Source organism: Varanus komodoensis, unplaced genomic scaffold, assembly GCF_004798865.1.
Source record: "Varanus komodoensis strain SLA01 unplaced genomic scaffold, ASM479886v1 scaffold231, whole genome shotgun sequence".
Lineage (NCBI taxonomy): Eukaryota > Metazoa > Chordata > Lepidosauria > Squamata > Varanidae > Varanus > Varanus komodoensis.
The window spans coordinates 59,806-82,607 of NW_025335630.1; the positions used below are offsets into that span (position 1 = coordinate 59,806).

The window sequence follows — 22,802 nt, forward strand, 5'->3', positions numbered from 1 at the left end:
GCAGAGTCGGAGCCACTCTGTGCAGCCAGCATATTTTCGCCAGCGCTGCCGAGAAAGCAGCTGTCCTCTCAGCAGACGGGAGGCAACGCCTGAGCGGAGAGGAGCGGAGCGGAGAGGAACAGGGCAGTGTCTCTCGAGCGCCGGAGAAGGCGGCCAGACGGTACGGGTCGCCCCCTCGCCCGCCTGGTGCCCAGGACCTCTCGCCCGGGCACGCTCTCGCCGGGGGCCCCAGCCTGCCTGGGGACGGCGGTGGGGCTGCCTTGCTCCCGCGCTGCTTGGCCGGGCAAGAGCTGGGAGTGAAGCCCCGCAAGCCCAGAGGTGCGGCGGCGGTCGCAAGGCTGGCGGGGCGGCCCGGACAGGACAAAGAGCTGCTGGCTGGAGCGCCCAGGGAGGGGGCTTGCTCCCGCTCTGGGGGCGTTTCCTGCCCGCAGCCCCCTCCGCTCTGGGCAGGGGTCCCTCCCCCAGCCCCATCCGGGACTAGGGGCCAGCAGCAGGCCGGAGGGCCTGGATTTCCAGCCAGCTTCGAGGAGTGAGGCAGGAGCACCGGAATCGGCCACTGGGCAGAGAGCAGGATGGGGCAGGGGGTTTGGCAGGGACCCCCGCCTGGTGCTGACAGCCAAGCTCTTCCCCCAGGCAGCTGCCCCTTCCCAGGAGACAGCTTCCTGGCGCTGCCCCCGCGGCCTGCCTCATTCCCCCCCCCCCAGTGGGGCCATGGAGGAAGGCCTCCTGCCCGCAGGTCGTGGCTGCAGAGCCGGAGGTCGCGATCCAGCCCCGGAGTTGCCCTTCCCTGGCCAGCAGCCCTGTGGCGCTTTCCAGGGCTGGGTGCCTCAGCCCCACATCCTCACAGGCGGGAAGGCTTGAATGCCAGGCAGGAGGGGCCTGCTGCGAGACATGGCGGATTCACCCCACCCCCCTGCCTTCAGCCCCTTCCGCTGCTCCTGGCTGAGATGGGGCCGAGCCGCCAGGCAGAAAGGGGCTTGGCCACCTGCCACAAGCTGCCCCCAAGTAACGGGGCTCAGCCAGGGGCTCAGATTCGGGGTGCCCACCGTGCCCCTGAGCAGGTTCAAGGCGTGTGTCAGCGGCCAGGGCAAGGCCGCCTGCCCCCCGGGGGAGCCCCACGTCTGTGGGCAGGACGGAGCCTCTCCCGCTTCCCTGCACCGGGGCTCTCCCTGCGCTTCTGGAGCGTGGCCCGCCAGGCCCCTCCGAGTGCCTGCGTCTGGCGCGCGGATCCGGGCCCTGGGCTCAGAGGCAGGTGCTTGTGCCCCGGGCCTCCCTTGACCCACCTTCCCACGCCAGCGCTGGGACCAGAGACCGGCTGCCCAAACCCCTCATTTTCCGACTCTTTTGCAGTGCTGCGGTTTCTTTCTCGAACACCGGGAGAGACGAAATGTATTCGGGCAGTAATAACGGTAAGGCCCCTCTCCAGATTCTCCCGGAAAGGAAGCCAGGCGGGGGGCTGGCGAGGAGGGCCCTGTGTGGCAGTGGGGGCAGAAGCACAGCCGGGCCGCCGCCGGTCGTGCGGGCAGCTCCGCAGGTGCTGCGCCGGGACTCCCGGGGCTCACGGGAGCCGCAGCCGAAGTGCCCGGAGGACCCCGCCGGCGCGGTGCTTTTCGTTCGCGGCGCCCCCCCCCCCCTCGGAAGAGCTGCGAGCACGGCCCGAGCTGCCGCTGCCTGGGCTCCGCTCCCGGCCGGGGCGCGGGCGGGGGGAGCGGCCGCACGGCCCCGGCGCATCCAGGCAGCGCCCGCTCCGCCGAGCCGAGCCGAGCCGAGCCGAGCCGATGCTGCGGCCGAGGAGACGCCCTCCGGGCAGAAGCCCTTCTGGGGGCGGGCAGCAGCTCTGCTCTGGCGGCGGGCGGAGAGGAGGGGCGCGCCCACGGCAGCCCCCCGCCCCGCCTCCCGTGGCAGGAGCCAGGCGCTTTCCCGAGGCGCCGCTCGCCTCCAGCTCCATCGTGCGCCCCAGCGCGGCCCGAGGGGGCTCTCCTTCCTCGCAGCCGCGCAGCACCTGCCGGCAGCCGGGCGCGTCGCTTCTGCCGCGGTGCCACCCCGCCACCCCGCCGCCGGAAACCAGCCCAGCAGGCGGGGCCGGGAGGGGCAGGAGCCCGGCGAGGCGGTGGGGCCCCTGCCCGAGGGAGCTCTCCTCCGCGCGGCCCCGTGGTCCTCGCCAGGGCAGTCCGTGGGCACCCCGTGCGCCTGGCACCCCGGGGTCTTGCGGCCTTCCAAGGATCGGGGGACGTGGTGCCCTGTCTCAGGACTGCCCGAGGGGACTGTTTGCACAATTCTGCTGTGCACATCACCAGCCGAGGGTCATGTGTGGGGAGGCATAGAAAGGCAGTGAAAGAAATCTGTGGGGCGGGGGACTGCATGCCATCCTGCACAACCTGGGGGCAGAAGCCTCTGCCCCTGATGGGGAAGATGAAGGCCCCCCTGCAGAGGCTGGGCCTTCCCTTCCCTTCCCGAGCCGGGGGCGCTGGAGCCGGCTTGCGCATCCAGACACAGACTTGCAGTGCTTGGAACGGCCGGGGGCCTCGGAGGATGGAAGGTGGAGCTGGGAGGACCCGGCACGAGGTGGAGGGAGATCAAGCTGGCGGTCTGGGGCGAGGCTGGAGCAAGAGGGAGGCGCTGGTCCAAGCATTGCCCGTGTGGGAAGAACGTCCTGGAACCGTGCGGCACCTGATCAGAACACGGCCTTCACCACTTACCGTGGCCGCTGGCAGCTCCCTCAGGCCCCCCAGGCTGGGAACTCCCCCACTGCCTCATTCCCTCTCTGAGGAGGACCCTTTCAAGGCGCACGCAGACGCGCTGCCTCGGCCTGCCCCCTGCCCGCTCTCTCACCTGGCTCTCCTGCAGCTGCATCCAGATGTGCAGTTTCTCTTCCACCCACCTTCGTCAGAATGAGGGAGACGCTGCCTTCGCCGGCGCCTGTGTGCGCGCACGTGAATAGCACACGGTCCGCAGTGCACCTGAAGGGCCGCCCTGCCGCGCGGGAGTGGCTCCCACGCACGATTGCCCAGGGCTGTTTCAGTCTGGGGCGCCTTCTACCCCTGGGGAGCACCATTTCCGGGGCTGGCGAGAAACAGGCAGGCCTCCTTCCGCAGCCCCGGGGGCCGGAGCGGGACCGGCTGCATTTCCAGGGCAGCGTTTCCTACACTTCTGGCCCACACGGGGCTTTCCGGCCTGCCCCCCTTTCCACTGTGCTCTGCTTATATAACAAAGCCAAAGAAGGGCCAGGACTGGGGCGGGGGGGGGGACCGCATTCCCTCCCCAGGGGCAGGAGGGGAGTGGGGAGGCTGCTGGGCCCACTGGCGCCTCCTGATCTCCTGGGCGGTGGGGGGGGGGTCCTGACAGAGAGTCTTTCTCCACTGGGTGACCAGCCAGCTTAGCTCTTAAGGTCCCAGACGCTGTGCTGCGCCGCTTTGTGTCGTTGTCGCGCTGGGCTGCACCAGCCCCCCCCATGCACAGTTCAGAGAGTCTGTGTCCTTGAAAGCCCAGCCCAAAGTGATGGATCTTCCCAATTTTTCTTCCAGACAAGCCAGGCGCTCCCAAAGCACAGGAGAGCAGCATCAGTGTCATCGATAAGGAAGCAGAGCTGCGCATCGTCCTCGTCGGCAAGGCCGGGGCGGGCAAAAGCGCCGCCGGGAACACGCTCCTGGGCGACCGGAGGTTCGAGTCCAGGCTCTCCGCCCAAAAGCCCGTGACCCGGACCTGCAGGCGGGAGGAGCGCGCGGCGCCGTGGGAGGGGAAGCGAGTCGCGGTCATCGACACGCCCGCCCTGCTCGAGGACCGCGTCGCAGAGACGTGGAGGTCCGCGGAGATCCGGAGGTGCTTCGAGCTGTGCCGCCCGGGCCCCCACGCGCTGGTGTTCGTGCTGCAGGCGGGCCGCTTCACCGAGGAAGACCAGGCGGCCGTGCAGAGGGTGGGGGAGGCCTTCGGCCCAGATGCCCCCCGCTACATGGTGCTGCTCTTCACCCGCGCGGAGGACATGGACGCGGGGTGCCCGCAGGAATACGTCCGCTCCTCAGGCAACGAAGCTCTCCAGGACCTGGTTGGGAAGTGCCAGAACCGCTGCTGTGCGTTCGACAACAGGGCAGTGGGAGGGAAAGGCGCCCCCCAGGCTGAGGGGCTTCTGCGTGTGATTGAGCAGATGGTGCGGGAGAATCAGGACAAGCCGTACCTCAAGGAGCCTCCCCGAGGGGGATCCGATGAAGCCCAGATGGACACAGAAGACTCGCCAGGTCAGTATGAGAAGAGGCGCCCCAAAGCGAAAGCACAGGGGAGGAGAACGGGAGGTGGTCCCTGCAGGTGGGACCTGGTCCAGGTCTCCCAGGGAAGCTTCGCCTGCCACCTGCCAACTCAGGGTCCCCCCCGTTCCCCCGGAAGGCTGCCAAGCTGCATCCGCGTGCTCGGTTCAGAATGAAGTCCGTAACTTGCTCGGGTGTAGATCCCATTGCATTTGGGAGGCTCCAGCAGTTATAGGCGGCCCATAAATACATGGAAATCAATCAATCAATCAGTCAATCAATTTTGTATAGTGAATAGGTGCGGACTCTTCCTTTCTACCCCACACACTTGTGCACAAAGAGCTCAAGGCAGCTTGCACGGCCTTCCTCCTCCTCCTCCTCTCTGTTGTATCCTCACAGCCACCCTGCGAGGCAGGCCAGGCCGAGAGTCTGTGGCTGGCCCAAAGGCACCCGGTGAGGGAGGTGAGGGTCCGGGTCCCGGCTCTCGCCCCCATGCCTCCGCCCGTTTCCCCCGCGCGCACGTTCTGCTCCTCACAGTGGGAGCGAAGGGGAAGGAACGGGGCATTTGCACGGGGGCTCGTCCGGACGGGCCTGGCCAGAGCAGGCCCCTCACGCAGACCCTGGCAGCGGGCTCTGGCCAGGGGCCCCGGGGGCCCGCAGGGAGGTGGGCCCCGTGAGGGCTGTTCCGCCCACCTGCCGCCGGCTATCAGGGCCTCCCGCTCGGGCGCCCGCTGGGTTTGGCCACAGTGCGGTGCCGCTTATCGCCGCTCACGCTGGACCCTGTTGCACTGCCGGGTTGGCACCTTCACACAAGGGCCCCGCACCAATTTGCACTTGCCCACTTGTGCGAAGGACGGACGCGCGGCAGCAGGAGGCGACCCCCCCCCCAGGCACTCGCACGGCCGGGACCGGGACCGGGACGTGGCCGCGGGAGAGCGGGCAGAGGCGGGCAGCGGCCAAGGCCTGGGCAGGGCAGGACCCAGCGCTGCGCTAGCGGGGCAGTCCGGCCATGGGCGAGCCGAGGCTTGGGGGCCGGAGGACAAAGAGGGGCCGGTGCCCCGCGTTAGCGCAGCCTGGCAGGAGGCGCGCCAGGTCGGGCAGCCATGGGGGCTGGGCCCTGCACACGGAGAGCCCCGCGGTGCTGGGGCGGCACGGCAAGGCGAGGCGAGGCGAGGCAGGAGGCGGGCCGGGCCAGGGGCAGGCGCAGATGCAACCGGGGGAGCTGCACTGCTGAGCCCCTTCTGCAGGGAGGCCTTGTCTTGCGTCGCTGGGCTGAGAGCCGGCGCCCTGCAGGGGCTCAGTGCTCCAGCACGGCACCAGAGGACGGTGTTCCGGTCGTGGGTGCCGGAGCAGCCCGCTTCCCGACACTCCTGCCCTTCTGTAGTGTCTGTGCAGCCGCGTCTCTGGTTTCCTCACCGGGAATCAGCTTGTGCTCCAGGGCTGCAGTGCAACGAAGGCAGAAAAGCCGCTCTGAGTGGGATGGAGGTGCCAGCCAGGGCTGGGCCCGACGGCCTTCATGGCCCTTCCAATGCCACGATTCTGCGGTTCTTTGAACCCGGGTCCGCCGCCATCGCAGTCACCTTGGGGAGCCTACCCCCGTGCTGACCAGCTTGGCCGGCTTTCACTCCTAAGCACCAGGTGGGACATGAGGTGGGCTTGTGGGAGGAGCAGCCAGAGGAGGAAAGGCGCCAGGGTGTTGTGTGACCCCTCAGGAGGACAAAACGCGAGTGCTGTTCCAGCGGTGCTAAGCAGGGCCGGTTTCCACCCAGCAGAGCCCGGAAACATCCGCCACATCCGTGAGGATTCGGACATACTCATTGTGCTCGTTGGGAAGACCGGAGGAGGGAAAAGTGCCACGGGCAACACCATTCTGGGCGAAAAGAAGTTCGAGTCGAAACTCTCCCAAATTCCGGTGACCCAAACCTGCCAGAGAGAAGCCCGGGTGGAGCCGTGGAAGGGGAAGCGGCTGGCTGTGCTCGACACCCCGGCCATCTTCGACGCCAGCACGGCACCTCAGCATGCCCGGGAGGCGGAGAAGTGCCGCTCCCTGCTGGGGGGCGGCCGCCACGTGCTGGTGTTTGTCACGCAGGTGGGCCGATTCACCAGGGAAGACCAGGTGGCCGTGCAGGGGGTGGAGAAGCTCTTCGGCCAGGAAGCCGCCAAGAAGATGGTCGTCCTGTTCACGCGCAAGGAGGACCTCGACGCGGACAGCCTGCTGGGGCACGTGGAGCGGTCGGGCAACCAAGCCCTCCAGGAGCTCGCCCGGAAGTGCGGGGGCCGCTGCTGCGCGTTCAACAACAGGGCGACGGGCAAGGAGAGCGCCGCGCAGGTGGAGGAGCTGCTCTCCGTGGTGGAGCAGGTGGTGCGGGAGCAGCTGCCTCTGGGGAAGCCCCCGGAGGAAGCAGCAGCCGGAGAGCCGCAGGAAGACAGGCTGCGAGAAAGGGGGCCCGGAGGAAGCGGGCAGAAGGGTCCGGAGGGCGCGGAGAGCCCCGAGGAAGGAGGTACGGTGCAGGCGGATCCGCGCGTCGAGCCCCGGGTGGGTGGCTTGCGGTGCTCAGGCCAAGTGGGTGGGCGGGCAGCTCCTCCCCCCCCCCCGGGGTCCTCACTGGGCGCAAGATGCCTTTCTGCTTTCCTTTGATGGGGGAGGCCTTGCCCGATGCCGGGGCCCTTTGCCCCTGCCCCCTGCCGTGAGAGGCCCCGCGGGGTCAGGCCCCCCCGCAGTCCCGCTCCAGGTGCAGAGGATGGCGGCTCTGGCTGCCAGGGCCGGGGCAGGGAGCTGTGGGCCCCAGGGCCAGGTTGTGGGGCCATGGCCAGCCTGGGGAGGCAGGGGCAGGTCCCGGGAGGCCAGGCGGCCGTCTTCCGGCGGTTTGGCACAGGCAGAAGCAGCCCTTCCGTGAGCTTCCGGATCCCCCGTCCCGGCTGGTGGCTGGCACTGCAGCCATCGTCCGTGTGCGGCTGCAGGGAAGGGAGCCTCGGGCCATGTCTGGCACTACCTGAGACCCACGGGAGATACTGGGGTGCAAGTTGGCTCTAGAGTAAGCGCAGGGAAGCCAACCCGGATCAGGTCCCTAGAGTGGGAAGGGCTGGGGGATCAGGGCTCCCCCCGTGCACCCCGCAGCCTCATGCAGAGCGGGACACTTGCCCCAATCATGAGTCACATGCTTCGGCGGCCCCCTTGGCTGCCTCCCAGGCGGGAACGTTTTCTGGAACAGAGCCAGGCCTGCCGCGCTCCCAGGAGGCTGCCCTGCGCTCCGAATTCCAGGCATGCGGCGCCACAGAGCGCATGGGAAGGAAAGCGTCCCCTTGGTGGGCCGCCCGGTCTGGTCTTCGCACAGCTCTGCCCTGCCCCGCCGGCCCTCCAGCGAGCCATTGTTAGGAGGGGGCCATTTGCAGGAGCGTCCCGGGTGCCCGCCCGCCAGCCCCCTTGCCCCCACCCTGCGGGGGGCTTCGTTCCGGATCTCCCTCCCCCGCCTTCCTGTGGGCAAGTCCATCAGGGCTGCTTCTCCCACATTCAGGGGTCAGAGGCTCACGCTCGCCCCCGCCTGAGCATCAAACGCATCTCCAAAGCTGGTGGAGATGAAATCCTCCTGCCTGCGCAGCGGCCACACTCTTCTGGGGGACCCTGAGACGGTGGGGAATTCTTCCCAAGATCTCGCTAGAACGAGACCCAGACCCACACGCCCTTGCAGCCCACCCCCCAGGCCTGCCAGCCCCCGATTCTGCCCTGGGGCGCTGACCGCAGGAGCTCTCTCTGCCTCTCCTTTGCAGGGGGGCCGGACCCTGACGCGCTTCCAAGGAAGATGCAAAAGATGGGGGTCGAGGGGGGGCCGAGGGAGACCTCCCTGTGAACGGAGCGGCCATGGCAGGCGGCAGATCGCTCAGCTGCCTGTACCCACCGAGCTACTGCACCCCCTGCGCACGCTTGGACCCCTGCGGCCCGTCCCTCTGCAGAGCAGCGCAGCGGGCAATGGGGCGCCCCCCACCCGGGCGGCCTGCAGGAGGCACCACCCCGGGAGCCCAGCCCAGTCAGGGCTCAGACCCGGCTCCAGCCGAGGCCTTCGCGAGGGAGCCTGGCTGGCTGGCGACCCTTCCAACTTTGTCAGACGGCGCCTGGCAGCCCCTCACCCGCCCGTCCAGACCTTGCTTGATCCCTGGCGCTGCTTGATTAAAGCACTCTCCACGCTCCGGGTGTCCGCGCTCGGTGAAGGGGGCTGGGCACGGGCGGCACACGGCACGGCGGGAAGCCTTCCGGAGGGCCCGCTGCCCTCCAGGGGACAGAGGGAGACGGGCCGGGGGGCCCGGGTGCAGAGCCAAGCGGTGCCCGCCAGCAAGGGGAGGTGCTGCTCCGTCCGCAGAGCTCCTCCATGCACAGGGAAAGGGCTCCGGATCGTGTCCGTGCTCGCGGGGGCCTTTGGAAGGCGGTGGAGCCGCTCTGCAGATCTTCCCTTCCTAGCCGCAGCTGTGCAGCCGCTCCAGCCACATGTCTCCGGGGGGGCCGCGGGGGGAAGCTGAGCCGCCAGGGGTCAGGCAGGGCTTTCAGACCGGGCCAGACGCCTGAAAGGCCATGCCCCGTGGGGACGGCCAGGCCCAGGGCCCCAGGAGAGAGCCCCTGCGGAGTCCCCAGCACTCCCTGGCGGAGGCCCGGCTGGCGGGGATCAGAGGCATGGCCTCCATGGCGCTGGCCCCTCGTCTCTGGAACGCCTCCCGAGGAGACCTTGCGGGCCGGGGCTGTTCCCGGCCTTCCCAGCCCTCCCGCTGCCTTTGAGGGCCGCGATGTGCAGCCGGCGCTTGGTGCCAGGGCTTCCCGGCGGGGGAAAGCGGGCGCGGGAAGAGCCGCGGGCATCGGGCCAGCTGGCCGGACTGGTGCCGGTGTGGTCGCGCCCCCAGCACACGCAGTCAGGCGAAGCCCAGGAGGTCTGGTGCTTCCAGGGCACGGGAGGCGAGCCATGACACCGGCGGCCGCCAAGGCTTCTGACAGCAAACCCAGCACGGCAGGGGAGGGTGAGGAATGTCAGCTGGTTTGTTTATTTGTCTGTCCGGAGGGTTTAGCAATACAAAGTGTAAAGCAGCTCACAGTTGCCTCTCCTGGTACAGTAAGCCCGACCCCACGAACTTGGGACAACTTGTCCCTCTGGCAAAATGCAGAACCCCCCACTGCCCCCCCGCATTTCCCCTGCGTTTGGGTTTTGCATAACTGTACACAATATTTGCATTTAAGGAAGAAAAAACACTACAAAATAGCAAAGCTGAAGCTCAGCCAAATGTTGCCTTTGGTGTTGCGTATTTGCTCTCTGCAGAAGCTTCTCGGCCATGGGGGGGGCGGGTAGGGGCACGGGCCCTGGGGCAAAATGCCCGGAAGAATTCAAGCGGCCAAGCCTGGCAGCCCCTCCTCCTGGGGCGTCCCTGCCCCACGAGGGCGATAGCCCAGCCATGGGCCTGGCTCCGGCCCCCCAGGTGGGCTATCGCTTTCTTCCCTGCTTCATGCGGTCGTTCCCTCTGGTCCCCCTCTGGAAATATCGGCGTCCGTTTGACTCCCACACCCACAACTGGAAGCAGTCCCGGCCCATCCTGGGGCGCAGGGCTCCCCGAGAGGCCAGTCCCGTGAGGGGAGGAAGGAGGACCAGCCAGGAGCCGAGGGCTCCCCAGCCGAGGCCGCAGCCCTGAGTCCCCAAGCGCGGACAGGGCCACTTGGGGGGCCCTCCCTCGCGGTTGCCACAACCCAGAGGCAGCTCGTCACACGGAGGAGCAACAGCCACCATTTGAGCGCCTCCTCAGGGTCGTATGCCAGGTCTCCCGAACGGTGTTCATTCACCTCACTTACGAAAGCACGCGAAACACGGCAAGACACGTGCCCCGGCCCCTTCCTGGAACGCCCGTTGGCCAGCACAGGCGGCTCCAGCCCCCCGCCCCAACCGTCTAATCTCGGTCTCAGATTCCTCACCGCTCAGACCCCGTCTGGAATTCTGTGTCCAGATTTAGGAAAGATGCAGAAAAACTAGAAAGGGTCCAGCGGAGGGCAACAAAAACGATCCAGAGCTTGGAAACGCTGCCCTGTGAGGAGAGACTGGGAGAACTGGGCATGTTCAGCCTTGGGAAGAGTAGACTGAGGGGGGACATGATATCCCTCTAGAAGGACCTCAAAGGCTGTCACAAAGAGGAAGGCCAAGCTCTCTTCTTGCTGATGCCCCAGTGCAGGACACGGAATAACCAGTTCAAGTTGCGACAACCCAGATTCGGGCTGGACATCAGGAAGAGCTTCCTCACGGCCAGAGCAATACGGCAGTGAGACCAGCCGCCTGGAGAGGTGGGGGGCCCTCCCACCCTGGGGAGATTCAAGGTGGAATTGGACAGCCACCTGGGTGGGATGGTGTGAACTGGTGTCCTGCCGCAGCAGGGGGTGGACCTGATGGCCTTCTGGGCCTTTCCAGCTCTACTGCTCTATGGTACTACGATTCTGCGATCAGAGGTAGCACAATCTACATCACTAACGCGGGAAGCAGGGGGCCGGCTCTTCTGCTCACACTGAGGATACCTCCTACGGGTGCGAACTACTGCTGGAAAGCTGGATGCGCTGGCGTCCCCCCAGCGGGCAGTGGGGGCGGCTCAGGTGCAGCTGGTCCTGGGCACTGGGGCGCAAGCCTGCATGGAGACGCCCCTCCGTTCCGCTGCAGCGCTTCCACCCCTCCGGGCGCTGCAGGATACGGGGGGGGGGCGGGGGGGCTCTGCCTCTGAAGTCAGAGGGTGTCTGGCGAGAGGCCGGCCGTGAGAAGGAGTCCACACAGAAGCAGCAGCGATGCTGGGCTGGACGACGACTGGCTCGGGCCTGCAGCTGTGGAGACAGGCGGAGAAGAAACGCCCGCCGTGAGAGTCTGGCGAGACGGAGCCCCTGCGGCCGGGCGCTTTCGGCTCCCCGGAGCACCTCACTTGGCTCTCGGGCGCTCCTCTGCCAAGGCCGGGAGGACTTCCCCCCGTTTTGGTCTTCCCTCTTTCCAGAGCAGCAGCCGAGAGTCGTGCGGGACCGTCCGACGAAGGAGGCCGAAGGGCCCAGGTGACCCACACGGCCGCCGGACGGGCAGCGCCAGGAGGGCCCCCAGAGAGGCAGCCCAGCGGCTCGGCTGGCGGAGTGGGGCCAGGCAGGGCCCCAGTGTCGAGGGGGCTTGGAGGAGGCCCCTCCGCCTCACAAGCTCAGCCACGGGCACAGCTCTGGGGCCATGGGCCGCTGGAGAGGCATGGACGCTCCTCCAGGAGTGGATCAACCAGGCACCCACACTGGCCGTGCAGGGGGGGCAGCCCGAGGGGGGCCTTCAGGACACCACCCTGATGTCACCCAGGTGCCCCTTCCAGCGTTTCACGAGCCACGCTGGCGTGGCGCTTCTGCCAGGCCAAGTCGGATTTCGCAGGCCAGAGCCAGCCCCTTGAGTTGGGCCCGAAGCGTCCAGGCAGCCCATGGAGGTGGGCCAGATGTGACCCGAACATCTGGCTCCTGTCATTATTCTGGCCCCTGCAATTCACACACGCTGCAGCTTGCAAGCAGTCTGCAAGGGCCGACCCACATGCAGCCCACTGCAGCAGTCTAGCCCAGAGCCCACCAGCGGGGGCCTGCCGAGGCCGGACACCGCACCGCTCAGCCCCCAGCCGGAAAGCGAGGGGGCCGGCTCGGCTCGCTCTCCCGCTCTCGCGTTCGGCACTGGGAGAAATTTGGGGAGGGGGAGTTCTTACTTTGCAAGAGGAGCTGCGCGACGTGCTACGTGGTCCCCCCCGCTCCCGGGCAGGGCGTGCCGCCCCCCGTGCTGCAGGCGTGGGGGGCACTTGAGGGGCCCTGCCTGGCCCCCTCCGAGGCGCGAGTGGCCGTCGCCGCAGCCTCTGGCCTGGAAGCAGGCAGGGAGGCCCCGAGAGGGGCTGGCAGGAGCCCTGAACGGCCCCCGGGAGCGATGACGGCCGCCCCCGCCCCACTGCAGGCCCCTCCCCGGGCTGCGCCCTCCACCACCTGCAACAGAGCCCACGGGAGGCCACGCAGCCACCGATGGCTGAGGACAGATCCAGCCCCTGCGGCTTCCTCGGGAGCAGCGCTGCGGGGGGGGGGGGCAATGCGGGCCACCTGGCGCGCCGGACCCTTCGCCATCCAAGCCAGTGCTGCTGACACAGGCCGGCAGCCACAGCTCTGCAGGGCTCCCTCTCCGCCCTGCCAGGACGGGTGGCCAGGACCGGACTGGTGGGGCACCCCCCCCTCAGCTAGGGCACTGCAGGTGCCTCCAGGCAGGCCAGCCCCACTGCAGCGGGGAGGGGGCGACCCCCAGGGCCATAGCCCACTCACGGGGACTCCCCTGCGGTGGAGCTGCTCCGAGGAGGGCGCTTCTCGCCCAGATCTGGCTGCGTGGGGGGGGGGGCACGTTGCCCGTGTGGCCTCCCCTCATGGCTCGGACGTGGCTCGTCTGATGCTCGGGCTCAGCGGCAGCCCCCGGCCCCGCTGCTCCTGCTTCCCCCAAGGATTGTGGGGCGGGGAAGAACCGTCTTCTGCCTGCACTGCTGGGCACTTGTGTGCCCCCCCCCCACAAAGGGGCCGCTGATGCTGAGGACTGGGCCGAGCAGAAGAGGACACCCGGGGAGGCTCGGACGGATGGCGTCCTGCGGGGTTCATCCCGGCCCAAGCTGGGGCCGCCGCTAGTCCCTCCTTGTGGGAGCGGCCAGTGGCCCGGGGAAGGGACCCGCTGCTGCTGCTGCTGCGGCACCTCGGGGCTCCCTGCAGCCTCCCCTCGTCTTCCCCCAGCCGTGTGTGCGCATGCGCGTGCACCTCAGGCCTGGGGAGCCCTCCCCCGGGTGTCAACAGCTACTCGCGGCCTGCAGTTCACCTTGCCACGGAGGCGGCCACCCTCCCTGCCACGGCAGGGCCCGGAGGGGGCTGGGGCAGCCCCAGCGGGGGTCAGCGCTCACAAAGCCCCTGCCCAGCTGATCCCCCCCGCCCCAACCCGCTGGAACTTTCCATCCGCATCGGCCGCAGCGAATGGCTGCCTGGCATCGACCGGGTCGGTGGACTAATCGCCTGGTCAGGGTCCAATCGCCCTGGGCGCGCGGGTCCCGCTGGTCACGGGCTCAGCTGGGACGTGTGTGCCCACCACGCGCCACATCACCGCGTGCCGGTGGCCGGCTCTCACCGTTCTTGCGGCCACAGTTGAAGCTGCTGTAGGAGCCGTCGGACTCGAGCTCGATGGAGATCTTGTCATTCTCCTGTTTAGCCCGCACAACCCTGAACCTCTCGTAGGGCGGGATCAGGACTTCATCTTCCCCCAGGTAGAAGGACAGGTCCCTAATCCGGACCCCAAAGCAGGTCCTGATGGTGAAGAAGGTGGCCTTCCCAAATGTCTGCGCAACCCCCTCCTTCAGCGACGAGGACGCAAACTGCCCGAAGCGGACCTGCTTCTTGGCGTCGGCACCCTGGAAATGCACGTTTTCCGTGCCGCGATACGTCGTGTAGCAGTCGCTCCCCTGGGCCCCCAGGATCTGCACTGCTCGTGTCAGGAGAAAGTGGAACCTCTTGAAAGGGAAGTGCTTCTGGTAGTCCTCGCTCGATTTCCCAGCGGCTCTTGTGGCTGCATTGAAGTCTCTGTACAGGCTCCCCCTGGACGTGTAAGCCAGCACCGCCGTGCCGTGCTCTGCCTGGAAGCCGCTGGGCAGGTCCCTGAGAGAGGCCTTCCTCTCCTCCCACTCGGAGGTTGCCCGTTGCCAGGTGCTTTCGAAGTCTTTGGAGGCCGTGAAGTTCAGCGGGGTTGGGGCCTCCCAGTTCGCCTTCACCTTCGCGTCACAGTCCTTGTACTGGTCATCAAAAGCCTCCAGGGACATGTCAAGCAAAACATTTTCGAAGCAAGAGACCTGCGGGGGAGAGGGGACACGGGCAAGGGGCGGCCAGCGGAGCCTCGCTGGGTGGCTGCCCGCCGAGCTGCGTCCAAGCCCTGTGAGACCCGTCCCTCGGGAGGCCCCCCCCTCTGCCTGCGTGCCGCCCCTTCTCGGACAGTGGGCCAAGCGGAGGGGAAGCCCGCGGGTGTCCAGGGAACGCAGGCTGTGTGGCCGGCAACCTTCTTCCAAGCCATGTGCAGCAACGCCCGCGGAGGCTGATGCACCCGCTGCAGAAGAGGAGCGTCCCTGCAGAGCGGGCGCAAGGGGCCCGATTCCTGGCAGGCGCTGTGCAAATGCTGGGCGGGCCCCCCGGGAGCTCAGACCCTGGCCGAGTCAGCCCGGGTGGGGGTCCGGGGCGAAGGAGAGCCCAGGCTCCTCACACGTCCCCAGGCACCGGGCGGGATCCAGCGTGAGCGGTGACGCTTCCCCCGGACGCCTGGCAGCCACCCCGGCCTGGCGCGGCCTTGGGCGCATCGTCCCTGCAAAGCTGGACATCAGCCGCTCGGTGACGGAAGCCCCCTGGCCTGCCTGTCATGCCCACAGTGCCCCATCCTGCCCCACAGTCGACCTGGTGCAGCCAGCTTTGGGGCGGAGGAGCTGCTGCGGCCCCCAACTCTCCCTCTGGCCAAAAGGGGACCGGAGAGGACACTGGCTGACTGGGCAAACCGGGGGGCGAGGTGCGGCCGGCAGGCCTCCCCACACGCCCTGGGAGAAGGCAGGCCCGAGCAGAGAGGGCGCCCGAAGGGGCTCCGCGGCCACTGCCCAAGCCCCCACTCCTGGGCCCCTCAGGGCACCCTGGGAAGGGGCGCTCAGGGCTCTCCGCTGTTTCTGCAGGTGCCGCAGGAATGGGGGCTGCCCCGGCTCAGTTCTCCCACCCACATTTTCCCACCGCACAAAGTTCCCAGCAAGAGCGTGGGAAGCCGGCAACCCTGGGCAGGAGGGTGGATTGGGGGTGGGGGGCGAGGAACCCGGGTTCCTGGGCAGCTGGTTGCTCAGCGACCGAAGCTTCTGAGACGAGAGCCCACCTTTTGCAGAGACGTGCTGAATACTGATTTTCTAAAGAAAGCTCTTTTTAGGGGGGTCCGGGTGCTTCGTCATAACCTTAAAGTGAGGACTGTTCTTTAAAAGTGCGTGTAGATGCCAGGGAAACGTACAGTTTGACGTAGGCTCCTCTAAGTTTGTTCTGAGTGCCACAGACACCTGCAGAATTTGGCTTCCTCCTCTGGATTTCTCACTACCAGATCTTGTTCAAGGACAGGCTGGACATGCGCATGGCGGGCACCTCATGAGCGGAGCCGGCTGGAGCCGGGGTCAGACTAGATGGCCCGGGAGACCCCTTCTGACTCGTTCTCTTTCTGAGTTTCTGTGTTTGATGCCCGTGTTCATGTGCTGATCGAGAAGCAAGTTGCTTTCCTGCTGTCAAACTGCTTTAGGCAGAAGAAGAGGGGAAGACCAGTCTGGGAAGGATTTGCTCCATCAAGGAAGGGCAGTGAGCCGGGCCGTGAAGGACAGGTCGCCGTGGGTGCCCTCCTTCACCGGCGCACCGCAGCTGGAGATGACCTGGGACCAGGTGGGAAGAGCGGAGTGTTTCCCTGTGGACTCGAGTCCCCTGCTTTCCCTCTGGGCTCCCGTCATACCTGGCAGCCTCCTGTGAAGAGCCCCATCCACGGCAGCGCCAGGACAATCCGGAGAGACCAGGTCCTCATGGCCGCACCTGACGAAGACACCACAAGCGCAAACGGGCCCTTCGCATGCGCTCCCTGCGTGAAGCACGGTCAGGCCTTCCCTGCCGGGAACTGGGACCGAACGGGCTGCAGCTGCAACGCCCCGCCCGACCCTGCAGAGCGACACCTGAGGGCGCACTCCCACAGGTCCCCACAGCGCGCGCGCGATTGCGCCCCCTCCGGGATGCTGCCCTGACCACGGCGAAGGGTCTGAGAGCACCTGAGACGCCGAGGGCCGCGCGAGAGGAGGGCGAGCCCGTGCACCAGGCTGGACTCCCAGCAAGGCCACCCAGCCAGAAAAGTGGAGGCGGAGACCCCAGGCTGAGAGGCCCCCTGCAGGAGGACAGGCCAAGCAGCGGAGGGGCAGGCACACCCTGCCGGTGAGGGACCGGGAAGAGGCCAAGGGGCCGCCATGGGGCAGCCGCCATCCCCGACGGAGACCCCGGTGGAGGGTCTATTGCAGACAGCGGCAGTGACGCTCACGCTCGCTCTGGTTACGGAAGAAAGCGATGGCCAGCACCTTCTGCATTTTCTTACCTTGAAACTACGAAGATGAAGCAATCGAGAATGAAACAGGCGAGAAGGCCTCCGGGTCAAAGGCGCTCCGAAAGCTCCTGGGGAAAAGCAAAAGAGAAGGACAGACGGCGCCGTCTCTCATGAAGCCACCAGATCGAAGCCCGATTGACTCGATGCGGAGCCAGAAGCGTGGACAGGAAGCCACTGTGAGGACAGAATGTGGCTCCCCAGGGGCCAAGGTGTCTGGCAAGGGTGTGCTCGGCCTCCCGCGCTCCCCTTCGAGCTGCATGCAGAACACACAAATCACAGGGAATCAGGATTCGGATCGGAGAATCCGAAGGAGCGCGTGCTTCCCCCCGTGCGTGGCTTGTGCGTGCTGTGATCAAAACAGCGCACAACGCAGCGGCGGCACTAAGAGGCCTGCACAATCTCAGAAAGGGTTTTGTGAACGGGGACAGATTTGCGTTGCTTTCCCCGCTCTTTGTTGCTTCTGGCCAACCTCGCAGGGGTGGCCCTAGGCCAGAACCTGGCCAGAATTTAGGTGCAGGAGCTGGGGAGTTGTCAGAAGGAAAGCCATGTAAGACTTCTGCTTCCAGTGCTGACCTGCTGGTCATCCCACGTGAGCGGGATGCGAAAGGGGGAATAAAGCAGAATCGGGTGCCGGGGCGGATCTGGCTGGGGAGGAGAAGCGAAGCGACTTCACGCCCTGCAGAGCCAGCCCCCTGGTGCCGCAACTGCCGCGGGCACAGCGCAGCGTGGCGGAAGCTGGGGCCCGGCTCCTGACCGTGCACAGGCGGACCGGGAATGCGCTGGAAGCGACTGGCCCCGGAGAAGCTCCTGGGGCCAAGGCGGGCCGGCTGATCAACAGCGACCTTCTGGAGGGAGGCGGAGGAGGCGGCGAGGTCCCCGCTGGGCACCAGGCAGGAGGTGGATGGACTCCGTGGAGGAAGCCGCATCCTTGAACTTAGGAGGCCCGGGCAGGACATTTCCGAGGGCTCGCCGAAGTCAGAGGTGCCCTGACGGCACAGGACGCCGACGCCGACGCCGCCACCATGGTGGGCAGAATTAGGAGAGGAATCAAAAGTAAACCTGCCAAGCTCCCACCCCATTGTGCTCTGGGTGAGCACGCTTGACTCTGGTTCCCTGTCCCATGAGATCCTTCCAAGCAGACCAGGACAAAAGGTGTCCTAACTCAGGGTGTTATGATCTTAAAGTTGGTGCTTTGTGTTAAAAAAACGGGTTCCGCAGAAGTGAATAACAAAAGACGCAGGTCGGGCTGGAATTCTCTGCTTTAGCGGAAGTGGCTGCAGCAAAAGAAGCCGCCCCCTGCAGGGCCTCCGTCTTTTTTCCAAAGCAAGAAGAACCGACTCCGCTGCCAAGGTGGGTCCTGCTGCCGGTTGGTGGAAGCTCGCTGCCCCTTAATCTGATGCCATATAAAAGGAGTAGCGATGTGAAGCCTGCTTGGAATGGGTGCCAGCTGTGCAGCCCCCCCCCCCCCCGCAAGCCAGACGCGGCCTGGTCATCTCTCTGGGCACTTGGACCTCGGCGGTTCGGGCAGGAAGCCCAACCCCACCCCTCCTTCCAGCTCTTATTTGGAAACTGTGGTGGGAGCATCTGCGGCTCGTGTGCCCGGGGCGCTCAGCCTCCATTTCCTGTGTGGATTGTGGCCGGGACAGGAAAAGGCTCTTGGGCTGCCTGTGGCCACCAGCCCTGACCCTCCCTCTGCACCTGCGAGTCGGAAGCCCGCCGGTCTGGGTTTGGTGCTCCAGCGCAGAGCGGCCCTGCAGGCCGAGCACCGCTCTCGCTCCCGTGTCTCGCTGTGCGATCTCCTCTTTCCCTGCTCATGCGCAGAGAGCCACAGCCGTGCAGGCTGCTCCTGGGGTTGGTTTGCCTCACAGTCTCTCTGGGCTCAGCAGGCAGTGTGCTGAGGAGCCGCGTGTCGTGAGCGGAGCCGGCTGGAGCCGGGGTCAGACTAGATGGCCTGGGAGGCCCCTTCTGAGTCGCTCAGTTCTGTGTGGGCACCCGTTTCAGAAATGATGCTCTAATTGTCTTTTAAGAAGAAGGATGCAGCCAGGGAAGTGCCTTAAAGAGCTCGATTTTCTTAGAAATTATTTCAAAAGAGGGAAAAACCTGCAAATGATAAGGCTTATTTCAGTGACCGCATGGCCGCAGTGGTCACTTTATGCTCGGATACTTGCAGGCGCCCGTCCGCTCAGGGGCAGCGGCAGCGTGCGGGCTCCCCCGCTGTGCCCCTTCGTGCGCAGCTTTGGCACAGCCCCTTGGCCCCTTTTTACGCAGCTGCGGAGCGCCCCGAGCGCCCCTTGGCCACGCGCGGCCCCAGCCCTGCCTGGCTTAGGGCCAACGGTGCCCCATCGCCACGCAGACGGACCCCAGCCAGGCTCGGCTTTCCCCCAGGCCTTCTTCCGTCCTTCTGCATCTCGTGGCTCCGTTTCTCCGGGATGCCCCCCCCTTCTCCATGGCGTGGGGCATCCACAGCCACTGGGCCAAGTGGGTGAGTCTCCACGGAGGCACCACACCGCCCCCCGCCCCCCCCGTGCCTATGACTGCATCCCCATTGCCACGTCCAGAGCGTAGTGCGAGACCCTCCAGGGATCGGTCCCTCCAACGAGGTCAGTTCCCTCTGTCTCAGATGGGTGCCTTCCTGCCGCAGACCCTCCTCCCCCACGAGGCCGGAGAAGCCGCCGGGGTGGGGCCCGCTGTGGGGCAGGAGAAGCCCCCAGTTGGAGCCCCTCGGCCGACTCCGAGCAGGGCAGGGGGCCCCCCCGATCTGCCCCATTCTGAAGCCGTGGGCGGGGGCAGGGCAAAGCGGCACGCAGGCAGGAGGCCTGCCCTCGTGCGTGGCCGGGTGCCTCTCGGCCTCTGCGGGGGTCTGCCCTGGCCCCCCGGGGCCCAATTCTTTCCCGGGGGCCAGGGGCTGGCGGGAGGGAGGGAGGGAGGGTCGTGCCCGCGCTGCCACCCGAGTGCGGCGCTGCGGGATTCCTGCAGGCCGCAGCCCCTCGGGGCCGGTTTTACATCTTGAACATGCAGTCCCTCCTCGCGAGGTGACCTTTTGCGCTCACTGTGGGGAGAGGACGGGGCGCCACTCCCCCACCATGGGGGACAGTGGAAGACCCACAAGTCCAGACTTGCCTGGTGCCTTCTCTCCCCCCCCCCGACTCCCCCCCGGCTGCCCCCTCCCACTCCCCACCCGCAGCAGCAGCAGCAGCCCCTGTGGAGCACAGCACAGCAGGCCCCTCTGTGCCCCTCGTCTGCCTCCGCGCAGGATTAGGACACACTTCCCTTGGGGTTGCAACCCTGGAGGCGCAGCAAGATTGTCCAGAGAGAACACAAACGGGAGCTGAAGAGGTTCCTGGACTTCTTACAGAAGACCTGCCAAGGCCAGGGAGGAAAAACAGAAACGCAGGGAAGAATTTCGGAAAGGGAGGCTGAGGACAAATAAGGAGAGGGCCCTTGAGGAGGGCCAATGGATTGGTGCGGGGGCAAGACAGGCCCCCCCCCTTGCGAGCACGTGGAGGCTGGTGCGGAGCTTGAAGCCAATGAGGCCACGCGAGAGGCATTTGCCGAAAGCACGCCAGGCGGGAAGGATACAATGTTCAGGAAGACTCGGATGTTAATCAAATAGTGCATAATGTTGTGGAAGGAAATAAGAACGATGTGCCCTTATTTTACCTGAGAAAGAGCAACAGGCCCTTTGCGTGACTTGCACAAGGTCGGGTCAGGAGCCGGTCCTTGGCGTCCAGACTGCCAGAAGCAGCAGAGAGAGAGCGGCAGGACGCGCCCAAGGGGGGTCCTTCCCTGAAGCCCCGGAGAGCAGGAATGGCCTCCTCCTCACCCCGGAAGAACTTCTGCTGACATGCGGCAAGAGCAAAGAGCCCATCTGGAGACCTCGGTCACTGGGGCGGCCGCCTCAGGTGCCACTTCCGTAGGAAGGAAGCGAGCTGCATTTCTCTCACCGTGCATGAACCCCCGCGGAGAAGGCAGCTGCTGCTCCCCTTCCTGGGCCCACTGCTCCGCCGCCGCTTTCCGAGGGGCTGGGCCAATTCTTTCCAAGCTGGCCCCCCCACCCCTTTGGAGCTCCTGGGAGGCCCTCAAAGAGGCAGAACCAAGGTGGGGGGGGAGGGCTCCTCAGCAGCACCGTCGGCGCCTCTCCCTGGTCCAGCAGCGTGCAAGGGGAGGGGTGGGCTCCCACGGGAGGAACGGGCTCCCCCGGGAGGTCGTGGAGGCCCCATCGGTGCAAGGATAGGCTGGACGTCCACCAGGTGGGCATGTCGTGAGCGGAGCCGGCTGGAGCCGGGGGTCAGACTAGATGGCCCGGGAGACCCCTTCTGGCTCGCTCTGTTTCTATGTTTCTATGTGTGCAGGTGCTGAGGAAGCACAAAAGATCCCGGAGATTTGGGCTAGGCCCCTGCGAGGGTGGGCCATGCCAGATGCCCATCGTCCCCCACAAATAGGGGACTGAGGATGGGCTTCCCTCAGGCCTGGGCGGCCTCTGCTCCCCATCTTCCACAGCTCTATGCATCAAGCAGCCTCAACTGTGTCGCATAAGCCTCTGCAGAATTCTCCCTTAATGGACAACCTCCCAGGTGGGCCTTTCTCTGGAGGCAGGAAGGATGGCTGGGTTCAGACATGGCAAGACATGGTGGCTTTTTTAGTGTTGTCTGAACCCAGTCATGGTATTTCACCATGGTAAGTTCAGTCTTTATAAACCCTGATCAGAAACAAGGGTCTGCTCTACCACTTCTCTGAACCACCACGGTTTGCCATGCTCTCTGAATCCAGGGTCATGGCCATCCAATCTCTGTGAGTGGACCAATGAGGAAGAGGCAGGGAGCAATGCACGCTGGGAATGAGGTTCAGACACAGCGGCTGATGGGGTGCATGCCAAGGGTGGGAGCAGGGAGGATGGAAACCATGACAACGTGGCTGTCCTTGCCAAGCTCAAGCAACCGAGGTTCCTTTCGGATGCCAGGATGCCACCCGAGGGCGTGGAATGGGCTTCCACGGGAGGTGGCTGGGGCCCCATCGGGAGGGCATTCAAAAATAGGCTGGAAAGGCACATGGTGGGCATGTCGTGAGCAGGGTCGGCTGGAGCCAGGGATCAGACTAGATGGCCCAGGTGGCCCGAATCCGGCGAATGCCCAAGCGGGGAGCAGACTTTCCCGCCCACATGTTCCACGTGCGGAAGAGGGCATCCTGTCATGTCTAAGCAGCAGCAGCTTGGACCACCACGTTTGGGAAAGTGCAGCCACCGGTGGGGGCCGCATTCTGGTGAGAACATTCTGCTCAGCATTAGCAGGGTGGAGCTGGAAGGGGCCAGGCAGGCCATCGAGTCCCACCCCCTGCTGGCGCAGGACTCCACGCCACACTGCCCCCCTCGGAGGGCTGCCCGGCCTTGCCTCGAATGCCTCCAGTGCAGGAGAGCCCCCCCCCCCCGCCCCCAGGCGGCCGGTCCTGGTGCCGCGCTGCTCTGGCCGCGAGGACGCGCTTCCCAATGTCCGGCCTGGACCTGGGCTGGCGCCGCTTGAACGGACCGTTGCGTGTCCTGCGCCGGGGCAGCAGCCGGAGGAGATCTCGGCCCGCCTCTTCTGACAGCCTTTGAGGCGCTTATACAGGGATCCCAGGTCCCCCCTCAGTCTTCTCTTCTCAAGGCAACTGTGCCATTCTGTTCATTTTGGCTTATAATCCACCAAGACATAGAAGCAGGGCGAGTCAGAAGGGGTCTCCCGGGCCATCTAGTCTGACCCCGGCTCCAGCCGGCTCCGCTCACAACTCGCCCAGCCTGTGCGTGTCCAGCCTCGGAGGGGTTCGTGGGCGTGTGTGGGTGTACCGGGAGGCTGGGAAAGCCACCACATGAAGGCATCCCCCCGACAGGCTGTCCTGTGAAGAGGTGGGGGGGTGGAGACCCCCCCCTCCGAAGCCCCTGAGGAGGGCGCCCCGGTAGCCATGTGCCCACTGGTGCCCTGAGCTTGGGGCTCTGGCCAGAGCGCTCAGCCATGGGGTCCGAGGCACAGCAGCCGAGGCGGGACCCCCAGCTCGGCATCGAGGCGAAGCCGGGAGAGCGCCAGAGTCAGCCTGACTCTGACACGGGGGTCTGTGCCCCCCACCGGCAATGCCCCCTCCCCCCACCCCAGCGATGCACCTTTGGGCTGAGTCGACATCAGAGAATAAGAAGGACGTTTTATTGGAAGGCAAGGCAAGCGTGAAAATGGTGCGGACGCAGCGCCGGCTCACTTTGGTTTCCACTGATCCCACAAACGCTTGGCAAATTTCCCTGCAGTGCGCAGCCAGCCTTCATTCCCGGCTTTCTTCTGCGCCGCCTCCAGCAGCCGGATCCTCCCCTCGAACCCGGGCTTCTTGTCTGCTCGTTGCTCCTTGATGAGCAGGTCGACGTATTGGGGCATGGACAGCGGGT

At 66.2% G+C, this 22,802-nt stretch overlaps 2 protein-coding genes across 6 annotated transcripts; one reads left to right on the top strand and one right to left on the bottom strand.

Annotated features, from left to right (window-relative positions):
• The first annotated feature begins 96 nt into the window (after window positions 1–96).
• Window positions 97–8,101, top strand: LOC123024453 (GTPase IMAP family member 8-like). The gene is made up of 5 exons (XM_044432165.1): window positions 97–160; window positions 1,351–1,409; window positions 3,525–4,232; window positions 6,011–6,739; window positions 8,007–8,101. Exons 2-5 carry the CDS (start codon window positions 1,388–1,390, stop codon window positions 8,084–8,086), a joined length of 1,539 nt encoding a protein of 512 aa, XP_044288100.1. The 5' UTR covers window positions 97–160; window positions 1,351–1,387; the 3' UTR covers window positions 8,087–8,101.
• Window positions 8,102–10,497: 2,396 nt separating this feature from the next.
• On the bottom strand, window positions 10,498–17,848 carry LOC123024455 (GPI-linked NAD(P)(+)--arginine ADP-ribosyltransferase 1-like). 5 transcript variants are annotated; one of them, XM_044432169.1, is made up of 4 exons: window positions 16,391–17,848; window positions 15,767–15,843; window positions 13,391–14,105; window positions 10,498–11,067 (listed from the first exon to the last, which is right to left on the bottom strand). In XM_044432169.1, exons 2-4 carry the CDS (start codon window positions 15,833–15,835, stop codon window positions 10,973–10,975), a joined length of 879 nt encoding a protein of 292 aa, XP_044288104.1. In that variant the 5' UTR covers window positions 15,836–15,843; window positions 16,391–17,848; the 3' UTR covers window positions 10,498–10,972. The 5 variants fall into 5 exon arrangements, 3 of the variants coding, with proteins under 3 accessions (XP_044288104.1, XP_044288105.1, XP_044288106.1); XM_044432170.1 differs by having other exon boundaries at window positions 15,767–15,889; XM_044432171.1 differs by lacking the exon at window positions 16,391–17,848 and adding an exon at window positions 15,155–15,556 and having other exon boundaries at window positions 15,767–15,841.
• Between the last annotated feature and the right edge of the window lie 4,954 nt (window positions 17,849–22,802).

Excerpts from the sequence above, each read along its gene's own strand:
- LOC123024455 (XM_044432169.1), bottom strand. The coding sequence starts at position 15,835 with ATGAGGACCTGGTCTCTCCGGATTGTCCTGGCGCTGCCGTGGATGGGG. Across the intron at positions 14,106-15,766 it reads TCTTCACAGGAGGCTGCCAG|GTCTCTTGCTTCGAAAATGT; the intron begins GTATGACGGGAG and ends TCTCCCCCGCAG. Across the intron at positions 11,068-13,390 it reads CAACTGTGGCCGCAAGAACG|CTGCAGGCCCGAGCCAGTCG; the intron begins GTGAGAGCCGGC and ends CTGTCTCCACAG.
- LOC123024453 (XM_044432165.1), top strand. The coding sequence starts at position 1,388 with ATGTATTCGGGCAGTAATAACG. Across the intron at positions 1,410-3,524 it reads GTATTCGGGCAGTAATAACG|ACAAGCCAGGCGCTCCCAAA; the intron begins GTAAGGCCCCTC and ends TTTTTCTTCCAG. Across the intron at positions 6,740-8,006 it reads GGAGAGCCCCGAGGAAGGAG|GGGGGCCGGACCCTGACGCG; the intron begins GTACGGTGCAGG and ends TCTCCTTTGCAG.